Raw genomic sequence first — 23,062 nt, 5'->3', positions numbered from 1 at the left:
TGATTAGATTACAGAGCCATGGCTAACAGGCCATTTGTTACACAGAGAGCCAGACCTCGGCAGTAGCTGCAGATCTGAAGTGCAGAGCAAAACTGAGTGCGTTTGTGTGAGTGTGAATGAAAGATGAAAAAAAGAGATTAGACTAATTACACTACAGGGTGCTGCAGATGATCCTTCAGGAAGAGGAAACCCAAATTTAAATCTAATCAGAAAATACTGAGTTTGAATAAAGGCTGTTGATTTATTTGTAACGACGTGTGGGTATATGTATTAGAAGGAGGAAATAACATGATAGACTGTGCCACATGTGTGTTATAACATATGTAATCACTTGAATGGCTATGATTCTATCAGAGGTATTGAGCATCACCGGAGACACAAAGAGTGCCACACCCAGTTGACACAGAGCATGCTCTGTATTACATCAACTTTATGCTGGACTGTCTGCAGACCTTGGTTAAAATTACTTTACACAAACAGGCACACACACAGAGACTGCTGAGAGATCTGAAGGCATTGCCTCAAATCTTCTATTAATGCTTAATATTTACACCAGACTGAGTCATACTTTTGATAGTTGTTGCAGTGCTGTGTGCTTATCATGTAATCCTCAATTATAACTTAGATTTCACAGTTTGAGCTAATATTCTTAAATGGCACAGTGGGACATCATGACTTTTTAGTTTGCAACCTTGCAATTACACTTTATACTTGCAACACATAGTTGTTCTATTGTAGCTTATTTTTATGTCTGCACCTGGAGGAAAAACAGCAAATGTAAAGAGAAGAATTCATTTTCTGGGAAACTGCACTTTATTGGCTTGGTGCATTAGAGTACAATAGAAATCATTTGTTCTTGGTAAATCACAGACTCTGTGAGTTTGTAACAAAAGTCACTGTATGTCACCTGTTCCATCTGCATGACCAGTGTTTCTATGAACTTACAAGTTGGATTACCCGGACTGAAAAATCCACCAGTGACCAGAATTACAGAGTTTTCTGACAACTCCTACTCAAACATGGATTACTGGGTTTAGTGCATTTCAAATGGATGGAATAACTGCAGAGTCATGGCTCTGTCCCAGACGCCCAGAATATCAATAAAGTATCCCATTACTATAAAAGGAGAGAGAGACAAAGAGGAGAGAGGCAGGGAGACAAATGGAAAGGAAAGAATCAGATCAATGTACCTAGGTGATTCAATTAAGAATAGAATTTCACATTTTCTTATATTGAGAACCGGGTAACAAAATCCTCAGCTGGCACTGTTATGAGAATTGTAGAAGTTTATGCAAGAGTAAAATCACTTATATGTAAGATATAAGAAATTAAAACTGACAAAGAAAACACAAGTTCAAGATGTCAGCGAGTGCAAAAATCAGAGAGGGAAGGAGGGAGGGAGTGAGGAGACCTTAGTTTTTAAAGTAGTGTTGTGGAAGCTGGAGTGGCTCTCTGCCAAATGCTCTGGTTAAAAGGATGGTACCGTCGAGACAGAGAGCAAGGCAGAGGATTGGTGACAGTACAGAAAGAGGCAGAGTCTGGCTCTGAAGGGTAGGGAGTGGTCAAAGCTGGTGTGCTGATGACTGATTGAGTAAGGAAGGCATCATGTGGGTGGGGTGAGGAAAATGGGCGAGGGGGGAGGTGTGATGCTCATAGGGCAACTAGCCTGGGTGCATAAAAACCCTCAGAGCTCTTCAGTCTGATGTCCTGTTGCTTCACAAGCTTCTTGAAGCCTACATCACTACACCTATCCTCAGCGGCAGAGAGCAGAACCAGCCCAACCATGAGCCATTCTTCAGTGCATACCTCCTACAGGCGCACCTTCGGAAGCCCACACTCCATTTCGTTGTCCTCTTACACCCCCGTGTCCTCTCGAATGCCTGTTTCTTCGGGACGCTACATGCGTTCGATGTCACCTGTGGTGACATCCCGATCCACCGCCTTCCACCAACAGCGTTCCCGCCCTAGCCCCCAGCCCCCTCGCCTCTCCTATGACAAGGTGGACTTCACTCTGGCCGAAGCCATCAACCAGGAGTTCCTCACCACCCGCAGCAATGAGAAGGCCGAGCTGCAGGAGCTCAACGACCGCTTTGCCAGCTTCATTGAGAAGGTGCGATACCTGGAACAGCAGAATGGTGCATTGCAGCAGGAGCTCAACCAGTTCAAGGGCCAGCAGCAGCACGGGCAGCCCAACCGTGCATCTGAGCTCTTCCAGGAGGAGCTGAGGGAGCTGCGGCGCCAGATGGATGCTATCGGCAAAGAGAGGGACCAATACCAGCTGGAGAGGGATAACCTGGCAGAAGACTTGACCCTACTCAAGCAAAGGTTGGTACCAAGGTGACAGACAGACAGATAGACAGACAGATAGATAGATAGATAAGATTATCTACTTTTCTTTCCTCCCATTTTAAGCAAAGAGGAGACAGAGAATCTGCTGCGCTGCTACTTGACTCGTGTAAAGGGTGAGGTTGGGCGTGGCACAAAAGCAGCAGCATGATACAGAGGACACAGGAGGCTGCATCGTATCATGTGTGCAAATCATATCTGGCTATATATAAATGTCTTGAAAGACTGAGTAACTAAAGGTAAGGTGAAAAATGTCTATTAACAAAAGCAAAGAGACCAAAGGAAAAAAAAAAAATCTGTGACACTGTAATTGATGCCAAATAATTTCATGACATGACTGACAGTAAATTGTTTTCTTGACTGCCAAATCTGTGCAGTGCTTTACAAATGCACATTAGAATTCATGCAGACAGGAAGACAAGAGGAGCGAGGAGAAGGATGGAGAAATCGGACACAGGGAGGGGCTGGTGAGGACCAGCGAGGAAAGAGAGAGGGGAAATGGGACCAGAGGAAGAGAGGTTGGGTGTCAGGCGTGGTGAGGATAGCGTCAGGAAAAATCAATGTGACCCAATGACTCCATTAGGTGTATTTTCAGTGTCCCTCTGTGTGCTGATGGGATGGTGCCAGAGAGCCCATTAGGACAAAAGGCCCTGTGTAACACGACATGAATTAAAGATGAGGCAGCAGGACCCACTAATCTACTTTATGTCCAGCCCGGGTAAAACCTCTGTCTGACATAACAGATGGGCCTGCCTTCACCTGCACATCCAGACACTGACAGCCCAGAAGAAGCTAGCAGAAGCAAACTTAGATGTTCTGCATTTAGATCAAGGACTTTAAAACTTTAACACGTTTGACAAGAAATCCAATGAATAAGCAGAAACCTATAATTCATTTAAATATTTTCTGATATCACGCAAATTCTCTTTAATTTTTTATCACTGTAAACTAGCTTCACTAGTGTAATGATTTAAAAATATGTTAAAAAATTATAAGTGTGTGTGTACATAACCCTTCTGAGTGCATGACCTTATTAAACTGCAGAGACGCCACATTAGCCGAGAGGAAGAGCAGCTGATCCCAGTGGGCGCACTCCCAAAAATCCTTTTTACGACACAACAAATTAACAAATTGATCCAGAAAGCTTTTTGCCAGCTGATGCCCTGCTGCAACCTTTGACTCAGACAGTATTCTTGGGGGGAAAAAATAGTCCACCTGTTCTTCTCCCGTGCCTTTTTATAAAGGAGATTTTTGACTGTCATCGATCATTACTGAAAATATTGCATTTTGTTCTTAGGTTGGATGAAGAAGCCCAGAAGAGGGCAGATGCTGAGAATAACCTAGCTGCCTTCCGCAAGGTAAACAACAGGCTCAGTGGACCGTGACTGATTACAGTGTCCCCTTTCAGGTCACAATGGACAGCTTTGTTCCACCTCCAATACTTATGTAATACTGCCACAGTAATATGACAGGGCAGATTCCTAAAATGGCATTGATCCAGACCAGTGCACACAGGAGCCTGTGTACATTTTTTAGTTAATGCATGTTTTTATATAAAAATTGTATCCTCTAAGGGTGCAGATGTTTGTACAATTGAAACACACATACACTGAATGTTTTCTATTGCATTTTATTTATGTCTGCCGTATCCTATCTGATGATTTCCTTTTACATTGTTTTGTAGGATGTGGATGATGCCACACTGTCTCGTCTGGAGTTGGAGAGGAAGATTGAGTCTCTGATGGATGAGATTGAATTCCTAAAGAAAATCCATGATGAGGTAAGTGGTCCTATCACTGCATCCCACTTCTCTTTGTTTGTAAAAATGTGAACCTTCTTTCTTTCAGGGTTCACTTATCAAAGTACAGAATATTTTCTGGAGATCTAAAATCGTAACATTCTTTCCAAATACGTAAATCCTCTGTGATTTAATGTCATTTAAATCATTTAATCTGATTATGATGATTTAATTAGCATTTAAATCATCATAATCAGATTAACTGACTATTTAGTGAGTATAACACTAAACAATTAAATTCAATTTTATTTATATAGCTCCAACTCACAACATTAGATGCCTCAAGGCATTAGAAGGTAGAGACCCTACAGTAATACAGAGAAAATCCAACAACCCCCTTTGAGCAAGCACTTGGTGACAGTAGGAAGGAAAAACTCCCTTTTAACAGGAAAGAAACCTCTGGAAGAACCAGATTAAAGGAGGGGCAGCCATATGCTGTAACCGGTTGAGGGAAATGGGAGCGATAACAGATCAGGCACTAAAGTATTTGGAGCACAGATGCAGAGAGCTGGTAAAGGGGGGGGGGGGGGGGGGAGCAAATACACTCCAGGCTTGGATATGCAAGGATTTGTAAGAGACGTTCCTGTTAGTGTTTGCTAAAGCTTGAGAGTTAGCCATTATTGATGAGACCCAGCCTCCGGAGGAACTATTGTATGGACACAGATGTTTCTCACTGAGAATGTGAAAAGCATCTTTGCAGAAGGAAAATGGTTTTCACAATTTTTATGTGCTTTTATTCGTCATCAGGAAATCCAGGATGTACAAGTGAGCGTCCAGACCCAGCAGCTGAAGATGGAGGTGGACAGCAGCTCCAGGCCTGATCTAACTGGTGCTCTGAGGGAAATCAGAGCCCAATATGAAACCATTGCCTTAAAGAATATGCAAGAATCTGAGGAATGGTACAAGTCCAAGGTAGGCAGAGAGAAAGACACACAATGACGGGCCACACACAAGTATATAAGTATTTGGTGTTTTTTTATGTGTACTTCATCTTTTGCTTTTTGCAGTTTGCTGATCTGACTGAGTCTGCAAAGCGCAACAATGATGCTCTGAGGCAGGCCAAGCAGGAGGCCAACGAGTCCAGGAGGCAGATTCAGTCTCTTAACTGTGAAATTGATGCACTGAAGAACACGGTAAGCTGGAGTACCAGATGTCATTAGTCTATCATAATGTACTATACACAAGTATCAGCAGTCAAGATGTTTTTGGATAGCCGTCTAAAGTCTGATGTCCAAATGTGGGGTTTTTGTTTTCTCAGAATGAAGCTCTGCTGAGGCAGATGCGTGAAATAGAGGACCAATTTGGCAATGAGGCAGCCAACTACCAAGATAATATAGGCAGGCTGGAGGATGAGATCCGCCACCTGAAGGAGGAAATGGCTCGCCACCTTCGCGAGTACCAGGATCTCCTCAATGTCAAGATGGCTCTGGACATTGAGATTGCCACTTACCGCAAACTGCTGGAGGGGGAGGAGAGCAGGTAAGCGAGAACATGCTGCGTCCATGTCTTCACTAGTAACAACATGATCAGTATCAGTATCATCTGTTTCTTCAAAGCTTAGCCCCAGATAATGTTACAACTCAAGTGCAACAAAGCAATTAGCTTTTTATTACATGTTGTAACACCTTCATGTTATTTTTCTGTTTAGGATTTCTGTTCCCATCCTCAATATTGGCATGAGCAATCACCTTGGAGGTAAGCTACAGTTGTTGTTTTTTTTTTCACAGTCAAATATAAGATTAAATTCTCTCACACCTTGGCATTAAAGCTGTAACCATTTGATTGCTCTTCATTTTCTTCAGCATGGAAACTTTAAAAGTTTTCAGAATTCCCATTTTGTTTCTGAGCTGCTCTCTTTGGCTTAATCACTGGCACAAATTGTAATGAAATAAAAATGTGTTGTGACTTCTTTTATCACAGAAAACATTTTCCAAAAGAAAAGTTCATCTTTTTACTGATTATTCTAACAGGAGGGGCTCATGCCGGAGGCAGATGTAAAAGTAATCTAGGATTCTCATTTAAAACAATGGGTTCTTTTACTTCTAGGACAAAGGGGGCCTAGAATCCCAGAACTTTGCCTCTTATCACTGTCCAGTAACAAACTCTTTCAGTCATTCATCAAGATGATTCAACTTTTCTAATAAATCTCTCAAAAGTAAAACTTGTCTTTTTGTGAGTGCACATATATCTAAATGTTAAAATCTAAGCAGCATTTTAACGGAACCTTTTTGCAGACTATGAAAAAGCTCCGGATAGCATGGGCAAGAGGACTGTCGTGATAAAGACAGTGGAGACTAGAGATGGCGAGGTAAGGTGATTTATAGAAAAATGTTGCTTACCAAAGATCACAACCCTGATCACTGGCAAGTAACACAACGACAATATTAGTATGCATCACGTAGAAAAGTTATACTAACCTGGATATTATGTTCCTCTTTAGGTGCTGAAGGAATCCAGGAGGGAGAAAGATAGAGATTCTGGTGCAATTGACAAGGATGACATGGATGAGTAGACAGAAACTCATTACATAATATGAAGGCCAGTGCCATGATAGAAACAAAACTGAAAATGTTGATGAAAAATAGAAAAACAAACTCCGATCTGTACACTGTAGTTCTCGTTCTCACTAGTTAAGAGTTTCACTGTTTAGCAAATTGTCTCTCAGCATAGGTGCAACCATGGATGAATTCCTTTAGACAGTGTCAATCTGGTGCTATTTAAACCACCCAACTTTTTGCTAAACACTTTTGCTTTCTGTAGCAGTAAAACCCCTTTATAAACGAACCGCAGAGGCCTTGGTTTACAGTGCAATCCTAAGATGATCTCACATTTGTAGCAGAGTATTAAACCACACCCTAAACTACGTCATTTATGTACAGCATTTTAGTTGTTTGTGTTATATAAATATCTCTCTCTATATATGAATGCCTTACTAACAAACTGCTTGACACTGCCCTTTGGCCAACAAACCTTACAAACCGACTGAGAACAAATCAAGATGTCTGCATTTGTTTTAGAAGCTTTGCTGTCCTCTTACTGTGCAAATCACCATTCACCAAAGACATGGATTATTAGTAAATACAATAGGAAATTCTGACAGTGAAAATATGAAACTTTACTGATTTTGCTTTGCAATGCCGTGTGTATCTGGCACAACCGAGGAAAGAACATGTATGTGAGAATAAAAGTCATCCGTGAAAATAAACGCCATCCATGCAAATCAGTGTTGTTGTTGTGTGTCCATCCATGAATGTAATCATTCCATAACCTGCACTTTGCAATTTTCACGTGTGAAGTGGGTTGCATAATAAAATTAGAGGATAGATGCAAACGATCGATCCTATTACGCTATTAGTTCCGATACCAATATTTGGCATCCATGATATCGATATGTGGATCAATCTGGCTACTTTTAGTATGTACTGGTGAATCGGGTAGTAAGAGAGCTGAGGTGTAGCTGGGAGCAAGACCACAAAGGTATTAGTCAATGACAGCTTAAAATAAATTCTAATACATAATGGGAGCCAGTGTAAAAAAGGCCACAGTGGGATTCTTTTGTTCTCGTTAAAAGCCAGACAGCTGAGTTCTGAACAGATGTTTGTTTTTGTTTTGTTTTGTTTTTTTGTTTTTTGTTTTTAATAAGACAGGTAAAAATCCTGTTGTAGTAATTTAGGCCTTATGAGGGAGGTTGCCTGTTGCCTGTACCTTTATGTTGTTTCTATTCTCTCTGGTCTCAATCGCGGGTTACTGAATCTGGTTTTCCAACAGAATTTCTTAAGTTAATGCAACGCTTAGCATTTTTGCACACGGTCTTATCCATCACATAGGACCCTTTGTTATAACTATCTCTTTTTCCCTGAGTGACACCTCCCAGACGAACCTTCATCGCAGACTGCAGCGGTTTTCCACACATTTCGCGAACTTTGCTTCCGCCATACTTGAATCCTGCTGGCTCAAATCTCTGTATTAAGCTTCTTCAATTAAACTTATCACAGCCATGTCAGTGCTGTACATTCTTTTTTCAGTCCCCAACTTAAAAAGGCGCTACCTGAAAGGCAGAAATCAGGGCGCAGACAATTCAAGTCGTGACGACATTCTACATCCGCCTCCAGAATTTTCGCTCGCGGTCTTGGCGCGAGACTTGTCCGGTTTGTCGCAGTTGTGTGACTGCAAGTGGAAAACAGCCGTATATTGTTAGAAAAGACTGTCGCCAAATGCGCTGGAGGTTGTTTAAAAGGAGCGACTGAAACAACATTTGGACGACCTAGAAGGTAAGTAAGTTGTTTCTACTTTATTTATACTGTATGAAACGTAAAACCTAAGGTAGCTGCTCTGACACAAGATTACCGATCAGAAGGAAGACTGCAGTCTTAGCAGAAATAGTAGCATAGTAGTATTATAAGTATATAGCATACAGCTCTAAATATGCCATCAATAACATAAGTCAGGTTTCTTCAGCAGGTCCTGTAAATAAATAGTAGTAATTGTAGTAAAGCTAGAGTGCACTCAGTTTGTAACGACACACACTTAACAAGGTTGGTCATCAAGTCAAGCACAGCTGAGGAAGTATATGGAAAAATTTGTCGCTTTATTTATTAGGTACTCATTGCTGGTACCTGGTTGGACCTTCGTTTGCCTTCAGAACAGCTTAATTCATAGATTCAACAAGCTGCTGGAAACATTACACAGAGATTTTGGTCCTTTTTGACATGACAGCATCATACATTTGCTGCAGATTTGGTGGCACTACATCCACGATGAGAATCTCCTGTTTCACCACAACCTAAAGATGCTGTGTTGGATTCAGGACAGTGAACTCAGTGTCATGTTTAAGAAACTAGTTAAAGATAGTTTGAGCGTTATGACATGATGTTATCCTGCTTGTAATCATCCATCAGAAGATGGGTTCACTGTAGGTATGGTCAGTAGCAATAACTTCGTTGGCTGTGTTGTTTAAACAATGCTCAGTTTGTACTAAAGGGTCCAAAGCATACCAAGGAAATGTCCTCTACACTATTACACCACCAGCAGCAGCCTGAACCACGTTTTCATGTTGTTTTCACCAAATTATGACCCTACTGTCTGAATGTCGCAGCAGAAATTGAGGCTCGTCAGACCAGGTACCATTTTCAGGTCTTCTGTTGCCCAATTTTGGTGAGCTTGTGGTAATTGTAGCTCCAGTTTCCTTTTCCTAGTTGACAGTAGTGGCACAAAGTGTGGTCCTCTGCTGCTGTAGGCCATCTACTTCAAGGACACGTTTGAGACACTCTTTTGCTAACCTTGTTTGTAAGGAGTAATTATTTCAGCTTAAGCTTTTTGTGATTATTCTGACAATTTTAGGTCACTTACACTGATCCCCTGGACTTCAAGGCACCCTGATGGTGTGTGGACTTATTCATGATGAACTGTGAACTTTTGGCAACGTGCAGTGCTCTAGGTTATCTGGAGGGAGACACCTATCACAAGGAGGCTGATTGCTTAGGTGAGTCCATTTGAAGTGTAAATATGTATATGTAGTTGTTGTTTTGATCCAGAACAGTCCTCTCACAGCTGCCCGGTCTCTATGTCACAGAGAGTGTGAAAGACTTGATTCGCTATTTACGCCATGAAGATGACGCCCGTGATGTCCGGCAGCAGTTGGGTGAAAGCCAGATTGTACAGAATGACCTTCTGCCTATTATCATTCAGCACAGACAGGACAAAGCCTTATTTGATGCCTGCATCAGGTACGAATCCTGAGAAGTCTCATCTATAAAATATATGTGTATATATAAATATGCTTATCTGTATTTTAGTGAAGGTTATTTGGGTATATTTTTTATCTTATTTTTGTGTTATGTGATATGTTTTGTGATTCTGGAGTAAAGATTGATTGATAGGCAAGTGACAGTGACAAATAAAAATAGTAATACTGTCCTATAATACAATTCGTGTAACATGTGTTACTATGGTGACAGATCATTGTTAGAAAAGTAATAAATTTGATTCTCTGTCGATACAAGTTGGTTTAAAAAAAAATCTGTTACTTAAAATCTCTCTTTTTTTTTTCTTTTTTTTTTTTTTTTTTCTAGACTCATGGTCAACCTCACGCAGCCTGCCATGCTCTGTTTTGGTAAAGTCCCAGATGACCCGGTGTTCAGGCATCACTTTTTGCAAGTGACGTCTCATTTGCAGGCTTATAAGGAGGTATTTGAACAGCAATAACGCAAGGATTTTATAAAAAGTGTTTTTTATGTAATTACAAACAAAATATTTGCAGCCCATGTTTTTATAGCTCACCATAAAAGTATCACTGTTGCCACTGTATCATTATCTTTCATTTTCAGGCATTTGCCAGTGAGAGTGTGTTTTGTATCTTGAGTGAGACATTGTACAACCTTCTACAACTTGTGAGTATTTCACTTGTTCAGATTTTTGTTTTCATTGAACCGTTTCCACTCGGAGTAAAAATGCTTCTGATTCTTCATGTGTTTCTGTCTGCATCCTCACCTTTGGTCACTCAGGACTGGGAGCAGAGACAGGAAGAAGATAACCTGCTGATAGAGAGGATTTTGCTGCTGGTTAGAAATGTGCTTCATGTACCTGCGGACCCCAGTGAAGAGAAGGTTTGACTTAAAAAACATTATGCTGATTCCATATAAGTGCTTTGCAAGTTCTTCCCATCCCTAATCTCTCTCTTTTTATCCCTTATTTGCAGAAAGTGGATGATGACGCCAGTGTCCATGATCGAGTGCTGTGGGCCATTCACATGAGCGGCTTTGATGACCTGATCAAGTTCCTGGCCTCAGCACAGAGTGAGCAGCAGTGGAGTATGCATGTGTTGGAAATCATCTCCCTTATGTTCAGAGACCAGGTTAGACAGAAAAATCCATTTTGGGAGTGCACATCTAAATTTTCTAGCTTTCTCTGTTTCAGTGGGTTTTGTTGTTGTTGTTGTTGTTGTTGTTGTTGTTTTCTTTCTTTACAGACTCCAGAAGCTTTGGTGAGTGCCGGCCATGCTCGTTCAGCAGAAGAGAAGAAGAAGGACTCTAATGAGCTGGAGGCACTGAGGCAGAAGGAGCATGCAGAGAAACATTCTCGCACTTTACAGAGAGGGACCAGGTGCAGACACACAGATGTTCTTTAGTGCCAAGTTTACCGTTGCCAATTACAGAAGAGTTTAAGTACACATAGATTTTCAAGTGGTGGTGTGTGGGAGGTCCTGGGTAAGCAAGGGTTCCAACTCGAACCTCTGAACTTCTCAGTCAAAATCACTTCCTTCCTGCAATTCTGGACTGTTCACAATAATGTGTATTATATTAGAAGTATCTGTGAACTAGGAATACCTCTGGGTGAGGTGCATCTACAGAAGAGTTGCAGTAAAAAAAATAGTTTCATGGCAAAAGTCAGCAGAGCATTAACACACATGGTGGAGTTGCAACAAGTTGGCTTAGAATTAGCGTAGATGGATGGATAAATGTCATTATATGCTTGCAAAAATGTTCCCAAAAGCGCTATAGCATCCTCAGTACTGAGACACAATGTATATGCTGTTGTTTTCCTCTTAGACACTCTCGCTTTGGAGGGTCTTTTGTTGTTCAAGGACTGAAGGCAATAGGGGACAAAGATGTGATCTATCACAGGAACCTTCAGAATGTGAGCTGTTCAATTTCCATTAAGAAGTCTTTCCATTAAGTGATCGTGTTAAGAAAAAATAATTTATTCTGTTTTATTTATTTATTTATTTTTTTAAGTTTAAAGATTACACTCACGACATTGGCAAAGCAGTGAGACGTGTTCCCAAGAGGCATCGAAAGGCCCAAGAAAGTGGGGAAAAACGACGTTCGGCCTTAAATGTTCGACTTTTCCTGCGAGAGTTTTGTGTGGACTTCTTGGAGAACTGCTACAATCGACTCATGTACCTCGTTAAGGTCGGCCGCTGTTACGTGTCTTATTTTTTTGTATAGATGTACAGTGATATGCTGAACACAAGTTTTTCTCAGCTAAATTATTAAAATGCTTGTTTTGTGAACAGGAAGATGCTTCTAACCTCGACATTTAAAACCATAGAAAACATCCAAAAAGGGCATCTAATGTTTTTTGTTTTCACCAGATTTTTGTTTTTCTTTGTCTTCTCAACAGGAAAGTCTCATTCGTGAGCAGACTCAGCAACATGATGAGACCTATTACCTGTGGGCACTCAGCTTTTTCATGGCTTTCAACAGAGGCAGTTGTTTCCGTGCCGACCTAGTTTCTGAGACCATGTCAATCCGGGCGTTTCATTTTATTGAGCGTAACATTACCAACTACTATGAGATGCTGCTCACAGACCGCAAAGAGGCCACTTCTTGGTCCCGCAGGTAAGGCGATCATTTAGAAGCTGGTTAATGGAATCGAATACTTGAGTTGGCCCAACACTGCTGCGATTTGTTCTTTTTAGGATGCACTTGGCATTAAAGGCATATCAAGAACTGCTGCTAACTGTGAATGAGATGGACAGATCGGAGGATGAAAGCATCCGGCAGAGTTCCAGCGTCATTAAAAGTAAGATTGTAGGTTTAAAAGTTTATATATAACTTTTGTTCAAGGTGAACAGTTTTTCACATGGTCTTCTAGCATATGTATAGTTGTGATCAGACGTTTGGGCATGAATGTCATGGTAAATTTGGGCTTTTGTACAGCATAAATCTTAAATGATTTTAAAAAACAAGACTTTGAGTGCACAAGTTTTAATTTATTTTGGATTTTCTCTGAACCACGCAGGGTCAAAAGTATACAAACAGTCTCAAATATGTACCACTAATACACTCTTTTAACAAGTGGTGCTGAAGGTTCTACAATGACTTTCAACTCGCCAAGGCCTATTAATTTCTCGTTCATGGTCATGATTGAGTACAACTGCTATGAAAAGGATTTGCTTGATAGCACTCATTGGATTGACAAGTATTAAGTACAGTGGGAAAGTCCAAGAACTTCACAGACGTGCTAAGGAGAATTGTAGATTTGCACAAATTGGGAAGATTGCTTGGAGCCACTTCTAAACAGCTGCACATTCCAAGATCAGTAATTCAGATGTGTCACCTCTTTGCCAAAGTCTGGCACAAGACCCAAACTGTCACCCTCAGATGAGAGGAAATTGGTCAGGATGTTCAGGAACAACCCAGGAACCTCAAGGCTCAAGCCTGCCATGAACTAGAAACTGCTCAAAGACCAGCATCACTGTCCACAGTGAAGTGGGTTTTACATCAATTGAGAGACAACCCAAACACCTTCTGGATAAATGTTTTAGGGTCAGATGAGACAAAGATTGAGCTGTTTGGCCACAATGTCAAGAGGTATGTATGGAGGAGTGAAGGTGAGGCTTTCAAACTGGACTTAATTTGCCTCCAGTGGTACTGGTACATTGCACAAAGTGGATGGAATAATTAACAAGGAGGACTACCTGCAAATTTTTCACCTTCCCCTCAAATCAACAGCTAGAGGATCGGTACTAATATTAGCCAGATATTAGTGGTATATATTTGAAATATAAATTCATACTTGTTCACCCGAGATATATGCTGTACAATTATTCCAACCTGGAAAAAGAACAACTCAAAGAAATGATTAAAATCCAAAAATAACCACAAAATTCATGCCCACGATGAGTGGATGTAAACTTCTGTCCACAACTGTGTATACCACTAAGACGATCTTTAGTGTTAATTCTTGTTTATGGCTGATTATAAGAGTTTGTCTCATCTGTTTACTTTCACTTTCTAGGTAACATATTCTACCTGATGGAGTACAGAGAGATTTTCCTGACCTTGCTGAGAAAGTATGATGAAACCAAGCAGCCTGAGTCCTACCTCAAAGACCTGGTAGAGTCAACTCATCTCTTCTTGCGAATGTTAGACCGCTTCTGCAAAGGCCGCAAAAACTTGATGGTGCAGGTAAGTTCTTATGCTTAATTTGCAGTGTTTGTTTTTTTTGTTTGTTTTTTTTAAATGTTAACATTTGCTCTGTTAACTCTTCAGAGGAAGAGGGTGAAGCGGAGAAAGTCTCAAGGTAAGAAAAAGGAGGCAGCTCCAGAAACTAGTCCAGAGGCCCTGGAGGAGACCTGGAAGATTGTGGAGGAAGAGCTGAAGGGTGCAGGGTTTAAGGTTGGTGTGAAGCTCAGCCTCAAGGGATGTTTGTTTGGTAGTGTAGAAACATGAAATCGTTTTTAGGAAGATTACTTCACAGGAAATTTCACTTTTTAAAAAAAGCCTTTTTCTCCTTGTTTTATACCCAAAAAGAAAAATGGGACAAATCAACCTCGTTATCTTAAATGTAGACACATGAATCATTTTGTTTTGGGGGAAAATGTAATAGTATCGATGTCGCTGGGTGTGACTTGACAAAATAAGTCATGGCTGAAAAAATCTGGAAAGGTCAGGAGACCCTTTGAATAATATCCATAAGTTCTTGGGTGACTTTGTATTTAAAATGATTGTAATTCCTAAACAGATTATTCAATAAACCCATTACATTAAAGCTAAAAGTCTGCATTTTAATGACATCTTGATTGTTTGATTTAAAATTTACTGACGAGATTGGAAAGTTACGAAAGAATTTACCATTATCTAGAAACGTATAGACCTGACTGGTAGTTAAAAAGCACCTTTCTACTCGATGTAAGCATTCAGAGTCCTTTCTGTTACAAGTCTCAGGCACCTGATCTCACTCACATCCATACAGCTGTTTTATCTATGCCTACGTGCTTTATATTCACACACACTCACACTCCAATATTGTTGCATTGTAAGTATATTATAATATTATTATCAGGAGTAGCAGAGAGAAAGCTTTGTTTCAGAGCTGATTTTTAGACAAGAGGTCTTAAAAATGTCAAAAACATATCGATGAGACATACTTGCTCACGCTCAGTGTCTCCTCTTGTCCTCTGTTTGCAGTTGTCTGAATCTTTAACTCAAAGCTTAGTGCCGTTTGATGCCACGTCTGAGACTCCCCTCGAGGATCAGCGTACTGAGGCTATGGTGAGAGTGCAGGATGCTCTGCTGGTTCGAATGGGCCCAGAAGCTCTGGGGCTGCTGCGTGCCGCCAGGTCAGTAAAACTCAGTATTATAATTTTTTTTTTTTTTTTTTTTTTTAAATTTAAATCTTATAATGGCCACCGCAAAATGCTTAAAATTTACACCGTTTCTAAAGTTAACCACATTAGAGACTCAATTTGAAATCATGTGGATATGACAAATGCCTTTTGTAGAAGTTTTTAAAGGTTAAAAATTACTTTGTTTATTCAATTATTAAATTAGACTTTTCTTTCAGTTATCCTAGGTTTCTAAGCAGGCATGTGTAGTTAGGAACATTTTTGTTTTTTTTTTCCTTTCTTGTCATGCTCAGAGAGGTGTGGCCAGAGGGAGATGTGTTTGGTTCAGCTGATGTGGAACCTGAAGAGGAACTGGAGCTCCTTAAGCAGATCCTGCACGCCAAACTGCCAAGTAAGTATTGAAATGTATATTTATCACTCTTGTGCAAAAGCCTCAATGCAGGATTCAAACCTTTGCTTTTGACTTCAGGGTCATCTCAGACTGCTGTGGTGGAGGAGGAGGAAGAGGAGGAGGATGGGCCAGAGATGGAAGAGGAAGAGCTGGAGTCTGTCCAGGTTTCTGAAACGGAGTTCAAATTTCTAGACTTTATCAAGAGGTGAGGAGAAGTAACTTGTGGCCAATCTGTGCTGTAATCCATGCTAAATGTTGCCTTAGAGTCTGTTTGCATACAAATTCTGTGACTTTCCTAATGGGAAGTTTGCCCCTTCTCTTGGTCTCCACAGATTTGCCACCCCCGGTATTGTTCGTCCGTACCTTCTCCTGCTGAAATCCTATTCAAAAAACACCCCACACACAAACCACTGCATTGCTCGAATGCTGCACCGCCTGGCTGTTGACCTTAAAATGGACGCCCTGCTTTTCCAGTTGTCAGTTTTCCACATTTTCAACAAAATCTTAAATGACCCTGCTGCAGCTGCTTACCAGGTATGATAACAACACTGGAGGAAAGCGTTTGGTAATCCTAGTTAAGTTTCTCTAACGTCTGTGTGAGATGGCTCACTATGGGAGGTTCCTACTGATGCTACATTCTGATACCAGAATATCCACATTCAGGGACTACCCTGACACTGGATAATAAATCAGTTATGTCTGAAGTGCTGTTTGTAGAAGAAAGTATGGTTGCCTGGTGTGCAGCCAGAACATGTACTAAAGGGAGGGGACACTGTTACATTCAGGTGAGGGAAGCTTCTGTGATTGATAACACCGGAGGGCACCTGGCATGTCAGATATCTAGCAATTAAAAAGAACATTTTCTTCTGCAAGCTGTTGATATAAAGCTTAGATATTACACAATCGCTTACATTTTTTCTTCTTCTCCATCACAGGAACTAGTGACTCTTGGCAAATATTTAGTGAAGCGGTTCGTTTCACTGGCAGCACAGAACAATAAGGCATATGTGGAGCTGCTGTTCTGGAAAAATGTGGGAGCTGTACGCGAGATGACAGAAGGCTACACCAAAGAGTGGGTGCTTTTTTTTTTTTTTTTTTTTTTTTTTCTCAGGTTCTGTTTACATGGACTTCATACATGTGTTCATGTAAAGTCATTTTCACATGTGCACTGCAGCCCTGAACTGTTATAGACATTATAAAACAGAGTATAATATCATATTTCTAGGCAGCACCCCTTGTGTGACCAATTACTTTCTTGTTGCTCGTGTGTGAAAACGGTTAATGTGCCATATCATATGTGTAACAATGTAAAGCATCCATATGTATTTATGTTCATAATTAGAAGTATTGCATGTCATTGTTGTGAATCTGTTAGAGAGGAAAAGAGACCAGCATGGACTGAAGAGGAGGAAGAGGAATTGCGCAGACTCTATGAGGAGCACCGTGACTCTGAAGGTTGGCTTTATTTGCTGTTTGCACATCTTTTCTTGTCTCTTATAAGAAGTGTTGGGGTCATTACTCAAAAAAAAGTAACATGTTATTATTCCTTATCTGGGTTTTTTTTTTTGTTTTGTTTTGTTTTAAGTAATGCATTGAGTTACTTAATGACTGTAGAAATTACATTGTTACAGTATTTGTTACTTCCTTTTGTGTTACTCTATAGCTTGGCCTGAAATACACAGTTACATAATTGCCAGTTAAAATAAATCTCATTCTGTAGTCCCACACACATAAATCAACATCCTAATAATAACACACATACAACCTTTTATTGCTTGAAATCAAAACAAATTTAGAAATCACCCAAAGTAACTTTAGAGCAGTTGTTACTGCAATTCTACTGTAGAAATATGTACACATAGAAATAGAGGCTTTTTAATTAATTTTTGACTGTCAAACCAGCTAATTGATAATTGAACCATTGGAGCACAATAACAACATAATTCTAACTGTGACATGATTACAGAGTTAAGTAAGTGATGCGTTACTGAAAAAGTAATGTGACCACATTAATGTGTTACTTGAGAGTATATTGCACCCAAGACTCGTTATAAGTTACTAAATATACTTGTACATGATGCACTGAAGTTTGAAGGTTCTGACTGCTGACTCTTGTGCATAGTGCCAGACATAGTGGAGACTCTCCTGCCATTACTAAGCAACAGCAACCGTACTCGGCGTCAGGTAGTGACGCAGCTGGTACATATGCGCCTGGTGGACAATGCTAAAGAACTGAAGAAACCCAAGTATGTACTGTGGTTTATTTTCAATGAAGGATGTAACGCAAACTAATAATACACTGTACACTAAACAAGGCTGCCATTAAAGAATTTTTGTCGTATTCAAAGGAAAGGTACTCGAATTGTTCTGTGGACTGAAGAGCAGGAGCTGGAGTTGCAGATGCTGTTTGAGGAGTATAGAGACTCTGATGGTAACAGATATTATATTATTTTTAAACGCATGACAGAAAAATTAAATTTTACCTTTCATCTGTCCTCTGTTCCAGTCTCAGTAAATTAAGCATGAATACTTCACAGCATGTGTGTTCAGTTTTGATTGATAAAACCTCTGCTTTCACAGATGTGCTGGGTAACATCATGAAGAAGCTCACTGCTAAGCGGTCCCGAGCACGTGTGGTGGACAAGCTGCTCAGCATGGGCCTGGTGTCTGAGAGACGAGAACTGTATAAGAAGAGAAGTCGGAGTGCTCACGGGAAGAGCACTGGAAATATAATGGTAGCTACTTTAGTCTTATGCTTAAAATATAAGAGATTAAAAACTTCAGAACAAATAAGATGTTATTTGTTCTGAATGAATTATATTTGAAGAAATGTCAATTTCTTAATGAATTCAAACATTTTTTTGGTGCAGACTGAAGAAGAGTTCTTGGCTGAACTCACACAAGGCACCCAGGATGATCCTGTGGACAGAGATGATGAATTTGAGTCTGAGGAGAGTGAGGAAGAGGACCTTGAAGAGCAGGAAAGTGAAAGATCACTAAATGGTGGCAGGAGGAGCCAAGGCATGCACTCTACAGGAGAAAGGAGACCCGATGTAGAGAACATGGTGTATGCTCTGCAACAGGAAGGTGAGACAAAGGCCAGATTGCCCCTGTGTTCTCACTGATCAGAGAGGATGAATGGATAATATGTAATGCGATGATGTGGATTTAATGTTTGTAGTAAGTTATTAAAATCTGGATTTTTTTCCCCCCATAGGCATGTCTGGACCTTTGTTGTGGCTACAGAATTGTCTGAACAAAACAGCAGATGATCGTGAAAATGACGGTGAGTGCATCTGTCAACAAAAAAAAAAAACATTTTCCAGACGGTGTTTTTTCTGCTTTTGGTGATTTTAGGAAGATATGGATGCATGCTGCACAGTGCGTTTAAAGCATGTTGTAATTACTTTTATTTGGCGCAGTATTGAAATGATTGTGGTCCGTTTCCCAGGTTTGTCCCAGCCTGTTCCACTGGCCCCGTTCACAGAGTCAAATGAAGAAGCCATGGAAAACAAGAGCTTCCAGCGACTGTTGCGCAAATTGGGAATGCGAGCACCTGCAAATGAACAGGTGTGTGCTTGCATGCGAGTGATATTTCACTGTCAAATGAGTCATTTGACATTATTCTGTGCTGTAGTCCTACTCCTAATCTGTTTTGTGCTGCTGTAGTTTGGGCTGAAGCCTTTTCATATATAGTTTCATATGTGGCAGTTCTGATGACAAATTAATATAACAAGAATAAATAAAATGTTGAATTAGAGAAATCTATATTTAGAAATGACACAGAACTACATTAAATACAAAAAAAAAAAAAACTTGAGGTGAGTGTTGTTGAAAAAAAATTTTTGTTGTTTTTTGGTAACTAGGAGTCCTTCTGGAGAATCCCTGCAAAGATCAGTGTATCTGAGCTCCGGAGTGCCGCTGCAGCTCTCAGCCCGAAGGAGGACAAACCTAAAAATGATGATGAGCAAGATGGGACCAGGAGCCCAGCAGAGGAACCCCGTGGGGAGGAAGAGGACGACGCGACGCGTGAACAGAGAGCTCAGGCCCTGAGAGCTCTGCTGCTTGCACGCAAGAGGAAACGATTCACCGATGAGGATGCAGGTATATGTGGCAGATTTATTTTCTGTCTAGGATGAAACCATTTAATTACAGCTTACAGCACTGTAGCTTGTCACATAGCCAACAATGTAGCAGTAACCTTGAGTAATAATTAATGTAGTAGTAGTATTAGGTTAATCTGTTACGATAGCACTGTTCTCATAGGTTGTGAAGAATTGACCACTGTTTGTTTGTATCTGTAGTTGTTTAGGAAAAAAGTAACAAAGCTTTAAGTTTGAAAAAATAATTCAGCTGCCTAATGCAGATGTTGTAGATTAAATCGAGGGTCATTTTGCTCCTGTGAAGCAAAGACAGAAGATGGTTTGAGGATTAGGATTAGCTGCCATCTTTAAGACGCTGTAAAAGCCATAGACAGGAGCTGAGAAAAACAAAAGCTCCCTAAAGTGGTTTGGGGGGTGAATTCAGCCCTCTGGAGGTCTGCAGTCTAGACAGTGGAAACTTAACTGAATATAAAACAACCCAAAGAAGTGGAAGCTGGGCCTTATGCCAGGAAGCAGGTTTGGCCAACGACTCTGAGTTTATTAACCGTGAGATGAGGGAAATTTTGGCTTTCATGTTCATCTCTGAGTCACTTAGCAGACTCTGTGAACTAAACCTGGTTGCTGGCAGGTTTATTTCAACAAACGGAGTTTCCCTGACTCCCTCACATGAGCGCTTTTTAATCGTTTAGTTGTTAGAATACCTAAAAAGAAGGAGACAGTGATTTATTATCAGCTCAGAGTAAAATAATCTCCATCTTTGTGACTGTGGACATTAATGCAGCTGTCAGACTGTCAGCCAGTTTCCCTGCACTGGACACTTTTACTGCCTGGTACTGTACCGTATGTTTATAACCGATCGATCGTTGGTGTGTTATGTGTCGCACTATAATCGGTTAAAGAGCTGCATCTCAGACTTAATGCGAACACTTGAGTGAAGATGAGGCTGAAAAGATTTTGATCCTGCATCTGGTAAAAATCTCAGACAAGGTTGAATTTCAGTGACCCCGAATCTCAAGGTCAAGGGACTTGAGGGTGGATCTATCTGTTGCTCTCTTGGTAACTAATGTCACAGATCAAACGGTAAACGTTGTCTCAGCTGTTTCTCCAGATTTTTATCCTCAGTTTGAGTCACCTACACTTTCTCCCTGTCAAGTTATGTTTGAATAATTTGATTTACAAAAACAAAATAAACGTAAAATTAGGATTCCAGCTTTATCTAGTACAAATTCAACTTAACAGATATTACTGACTAAAATGACACTTTTCTTTCCTCGTTTTTCTTTTGTTTTGTTTTTTTGTTTTTGTTTTTTAAGATAAATCCACCAGATTTTAAATGGAGGCTTTGCTCTTTATTTACCTGTTGCCATGGTGAATCCTGGTCTCAGAGCTGCACTGATGATGACTTTATTTCTACTCTCTATATAAAACTCAGTTTTATAAAACTGTGAAGCACTGCTATGTTGTCTTGGGTATATTTTGGCAATTCCTTGTATTTTATTTATGCAAGTTATGCCAAACATGTTTTTGTTGTAGTTGCATCTGAAATTGCTAGAAAAAAGCAGCGTGCACATAATATAAAGTCAGAAACCACATGTTATGATGAGAGTCCTCTGCTGTGCCAATTTGGGCGAAGTAGTACAGCTGCGTTAGAATCAGGATGGGAAATGGCTGCAATGCTGGTAAAATACTTAGTGTCTCAAGCATTTAAGAAGTTGCATGTGTACCGTTAATCGGGGATGGAGCAGTAATTACATTGATGTGAGTTGTGTTCATACTGGGTGTTTTGTTCTTGTTGTTTTTTTAAGCTCCTGAGTCAGATGCCACTCCTGTCGATGACACAGATGATGTAAATGAAAGGTGAGGTCTCATCCTATGATTTTTATTAACTAGTAAACATAAGGGGAAAATCCTCAGAGCATTAACTCTTTAAATATCCATGTTTACATCAGTTCCCAGGACAACACCTCAACTAAAAGAAACAGAAGCAGAGTTTTGGAGGATGACGAGGAGAACGGTATTGCGCTCCTGCTTGTTTGAAGGGTTCACTGGTGTTTGATTATGACAGAGCTTGATCATTTTGCTAACACGTTGCTGTCTTTGCAGAGGAAGACTCCACTACTGCAGCGGCTATGGATACAAATGGCGATGACGATTCAGACAAGGAGGACATCTCTGCTCCTGTGAAGAGAAGACGCGTGGTCTTAATTGATGAAGAGGAAGAGGAGGATTAGAGACGGCCTTTAATGGGCTGTAAAACTTCAGATGGGAGATGCATTAAAGGTCCCGCATGTTGCTCAGAGGTGCACGCAGCCCTCTGGAGGCCTGAAGTCCAGACAGGAAGAAACTATTAATGGAATACTAAAAAAAAAAAAGTAACCCAAAAGAACATATGGAAAATTAGAGCCTGTGTAAAAAGGAAAAAAAATCTTTTTTTTTCTCCAAGTGGACAATTTATTGGGGTTTCCTGCTAAAGAAGTTCTGCTGGTCTTTAATTTTGTTAGTCTGTATATGTTTATAAAAGGTTCCCAAATAGATATCAAACGATGCTGGGGAAGGTTGTGCATCATGTGTACTCTGAAACTAAACTTTTTGTCTGAATGCTGTTCCATGCATACAAGTCTTTTGTATGTTTTCAAGTTGTTGTCAATGTTGACTTGGGACTTGATAATTCTATTCAAGTGTACTGATAAATAAAACCACACTGCTGACAGAATACAAAAATGGCTCCCTGACAGATTTTTTTGTTGTGCTTTGGCCTTTGTTGCACCACTAGGGGGGCGTATACATGTTATTAACCAAGAATTAAGTATAGAATAGCAACACAGACTCATTTTTTTTCTCTTTATTGCTTTCAAATGTAGCTTTCAGTTTTTGAAAAAAAATGGCTTTACAGTTACAGAGATGTACAAGACAGCCGGAAAAAATAAAAATTCTTCTTAGGTTCAGTCATACTTGTGAAAAAAAGAAAAAAAAAAATCCGAAGAACAAATGTGCGATTCGGTTTCCTTCCACGTGTGGATCTTACATCTAGTCTGCAGTCGCCGCCTCTAGACGTCCACGTTTTCCAGCTGGGTTGGAGGTGGTCTTTGTCCTCACATCTGGACCACGTTAGTGACTTCCTGTCACAGCATCTGCTCTGCCCCCATCCCACAGAGCCAGAAGCAGAGCTGACAATCTACAGACACTGCTGAGTTAAGCATGTGTGGGTGGAGTCCTTAAAGCTGAGAGGTTAAAGGTACATCACTTCCTGTGAACAGTGGAATGGTCTACGTGAATTTAAGGGTCAGACACTTTAGTTGTCAGCAGTGACTCAGGATCTGTGACCAGAAGCATTCGTCTTACATGAATGAGGC

General features: G+C 40.4%; 2 protein-coding genes across 2 annotated transcripts; both read left to right on the top strand.

The window, feature by feature from the left end:
* Positions 1-1,631: 1,631 nt before the first annotated feature.
* Positions 1,632-7,368, top strand: prph (peripherin). The gene is made up of 9 exons (XM_005469428.4): positions 1,632-2,325; positions 3,644-3,704; positions 4,031-4,126; positions 4,892-5,056; positions 5,152-5,277; positions 5,403-5,623; positions 5,793-5,839; positions 6,379-6,452; positions 6,585-7,368. The coding sequence occupies exons 1-9, from the start codon at positions 1,703-1,705 to the stop codon at positions 6,654-6,656; spliced, it is 1,485 nt and encodes a 494-aa protein (XP_005469485.1). The 5' UTR covers positions 1,632-1,702; the 3' UTR covers positions 6,657-7,368.
* An 859-nt stretch (positions 7,369-8,227) lies between these two features.
* timeless (timeless circadian clock) lies at positions 8,228-22,134 on the top strand. The gene is made up of 30 exons (XM_005469429.4): positions 8,228-8,415; positions 9,485-9,626; positions 9,717-9,870; positions 10,216-10,330; positions 10,471-10,533; positions 10,648-10,749; positions 10,842-10,997; positions 11,112-11,245; positions 11,692-11,779; positions 11,878-12,054; positions 12,266-12,483; positions 12,564-12,667; positions 13,886-14,055; positions 14,140-14,265; positions 15,058-15,209; positions 15,509-15,606; positions 15,685-15,811; positions 15,939-16,140; positions 16,542-16,678; positions 16,982-17,061; positions 17,729-17,852; positions 17,955-18,037; positions 18,187-18,341; positions 18,477-18,693; positions 18,824-18,892; positions 19,058-19,176; positions 19,473-19,710; positions 21,515-21,566; positions 21,659-21,723; positions 21,813-22,134. Exons 2-30 carry the CDS (start codon positions 9,542-9,544, stop codon positions 21,938-21,940), a joined length of 3,738 nt encoding a protein of 1,245 aa, XP_005469486.1. The 5' UTR covers positions 8,228-8,415; positions 9,485-9,541; the 3' UTR covers positions 21,941-22,134.
* Positions 22,135-23,062: the final 928 nt, after the last annotated feature.

The sequence above is a fragment of the Oreochromis niloticus genome, linkage group LG5, assembly GCF_001858045.2.
Source record: "Oreochromis niloticus isolate F11D_XX linkage group LG5, O_niloticus_UMD_NMBU, whole genome shotgun sequence".
Classification (NCBI taxonomy): Eukaryota; Metazoa; Chordata; class Actinopteri; order Cichliformes; family Cichlidae; genus Oreochromis; species Oreochromis niloticus.
The sequence above is the reverse complement of the archived record's forward strand: the minus strand, read 5'-3'. Positions and strand labels throughout refer to the sequence as shown.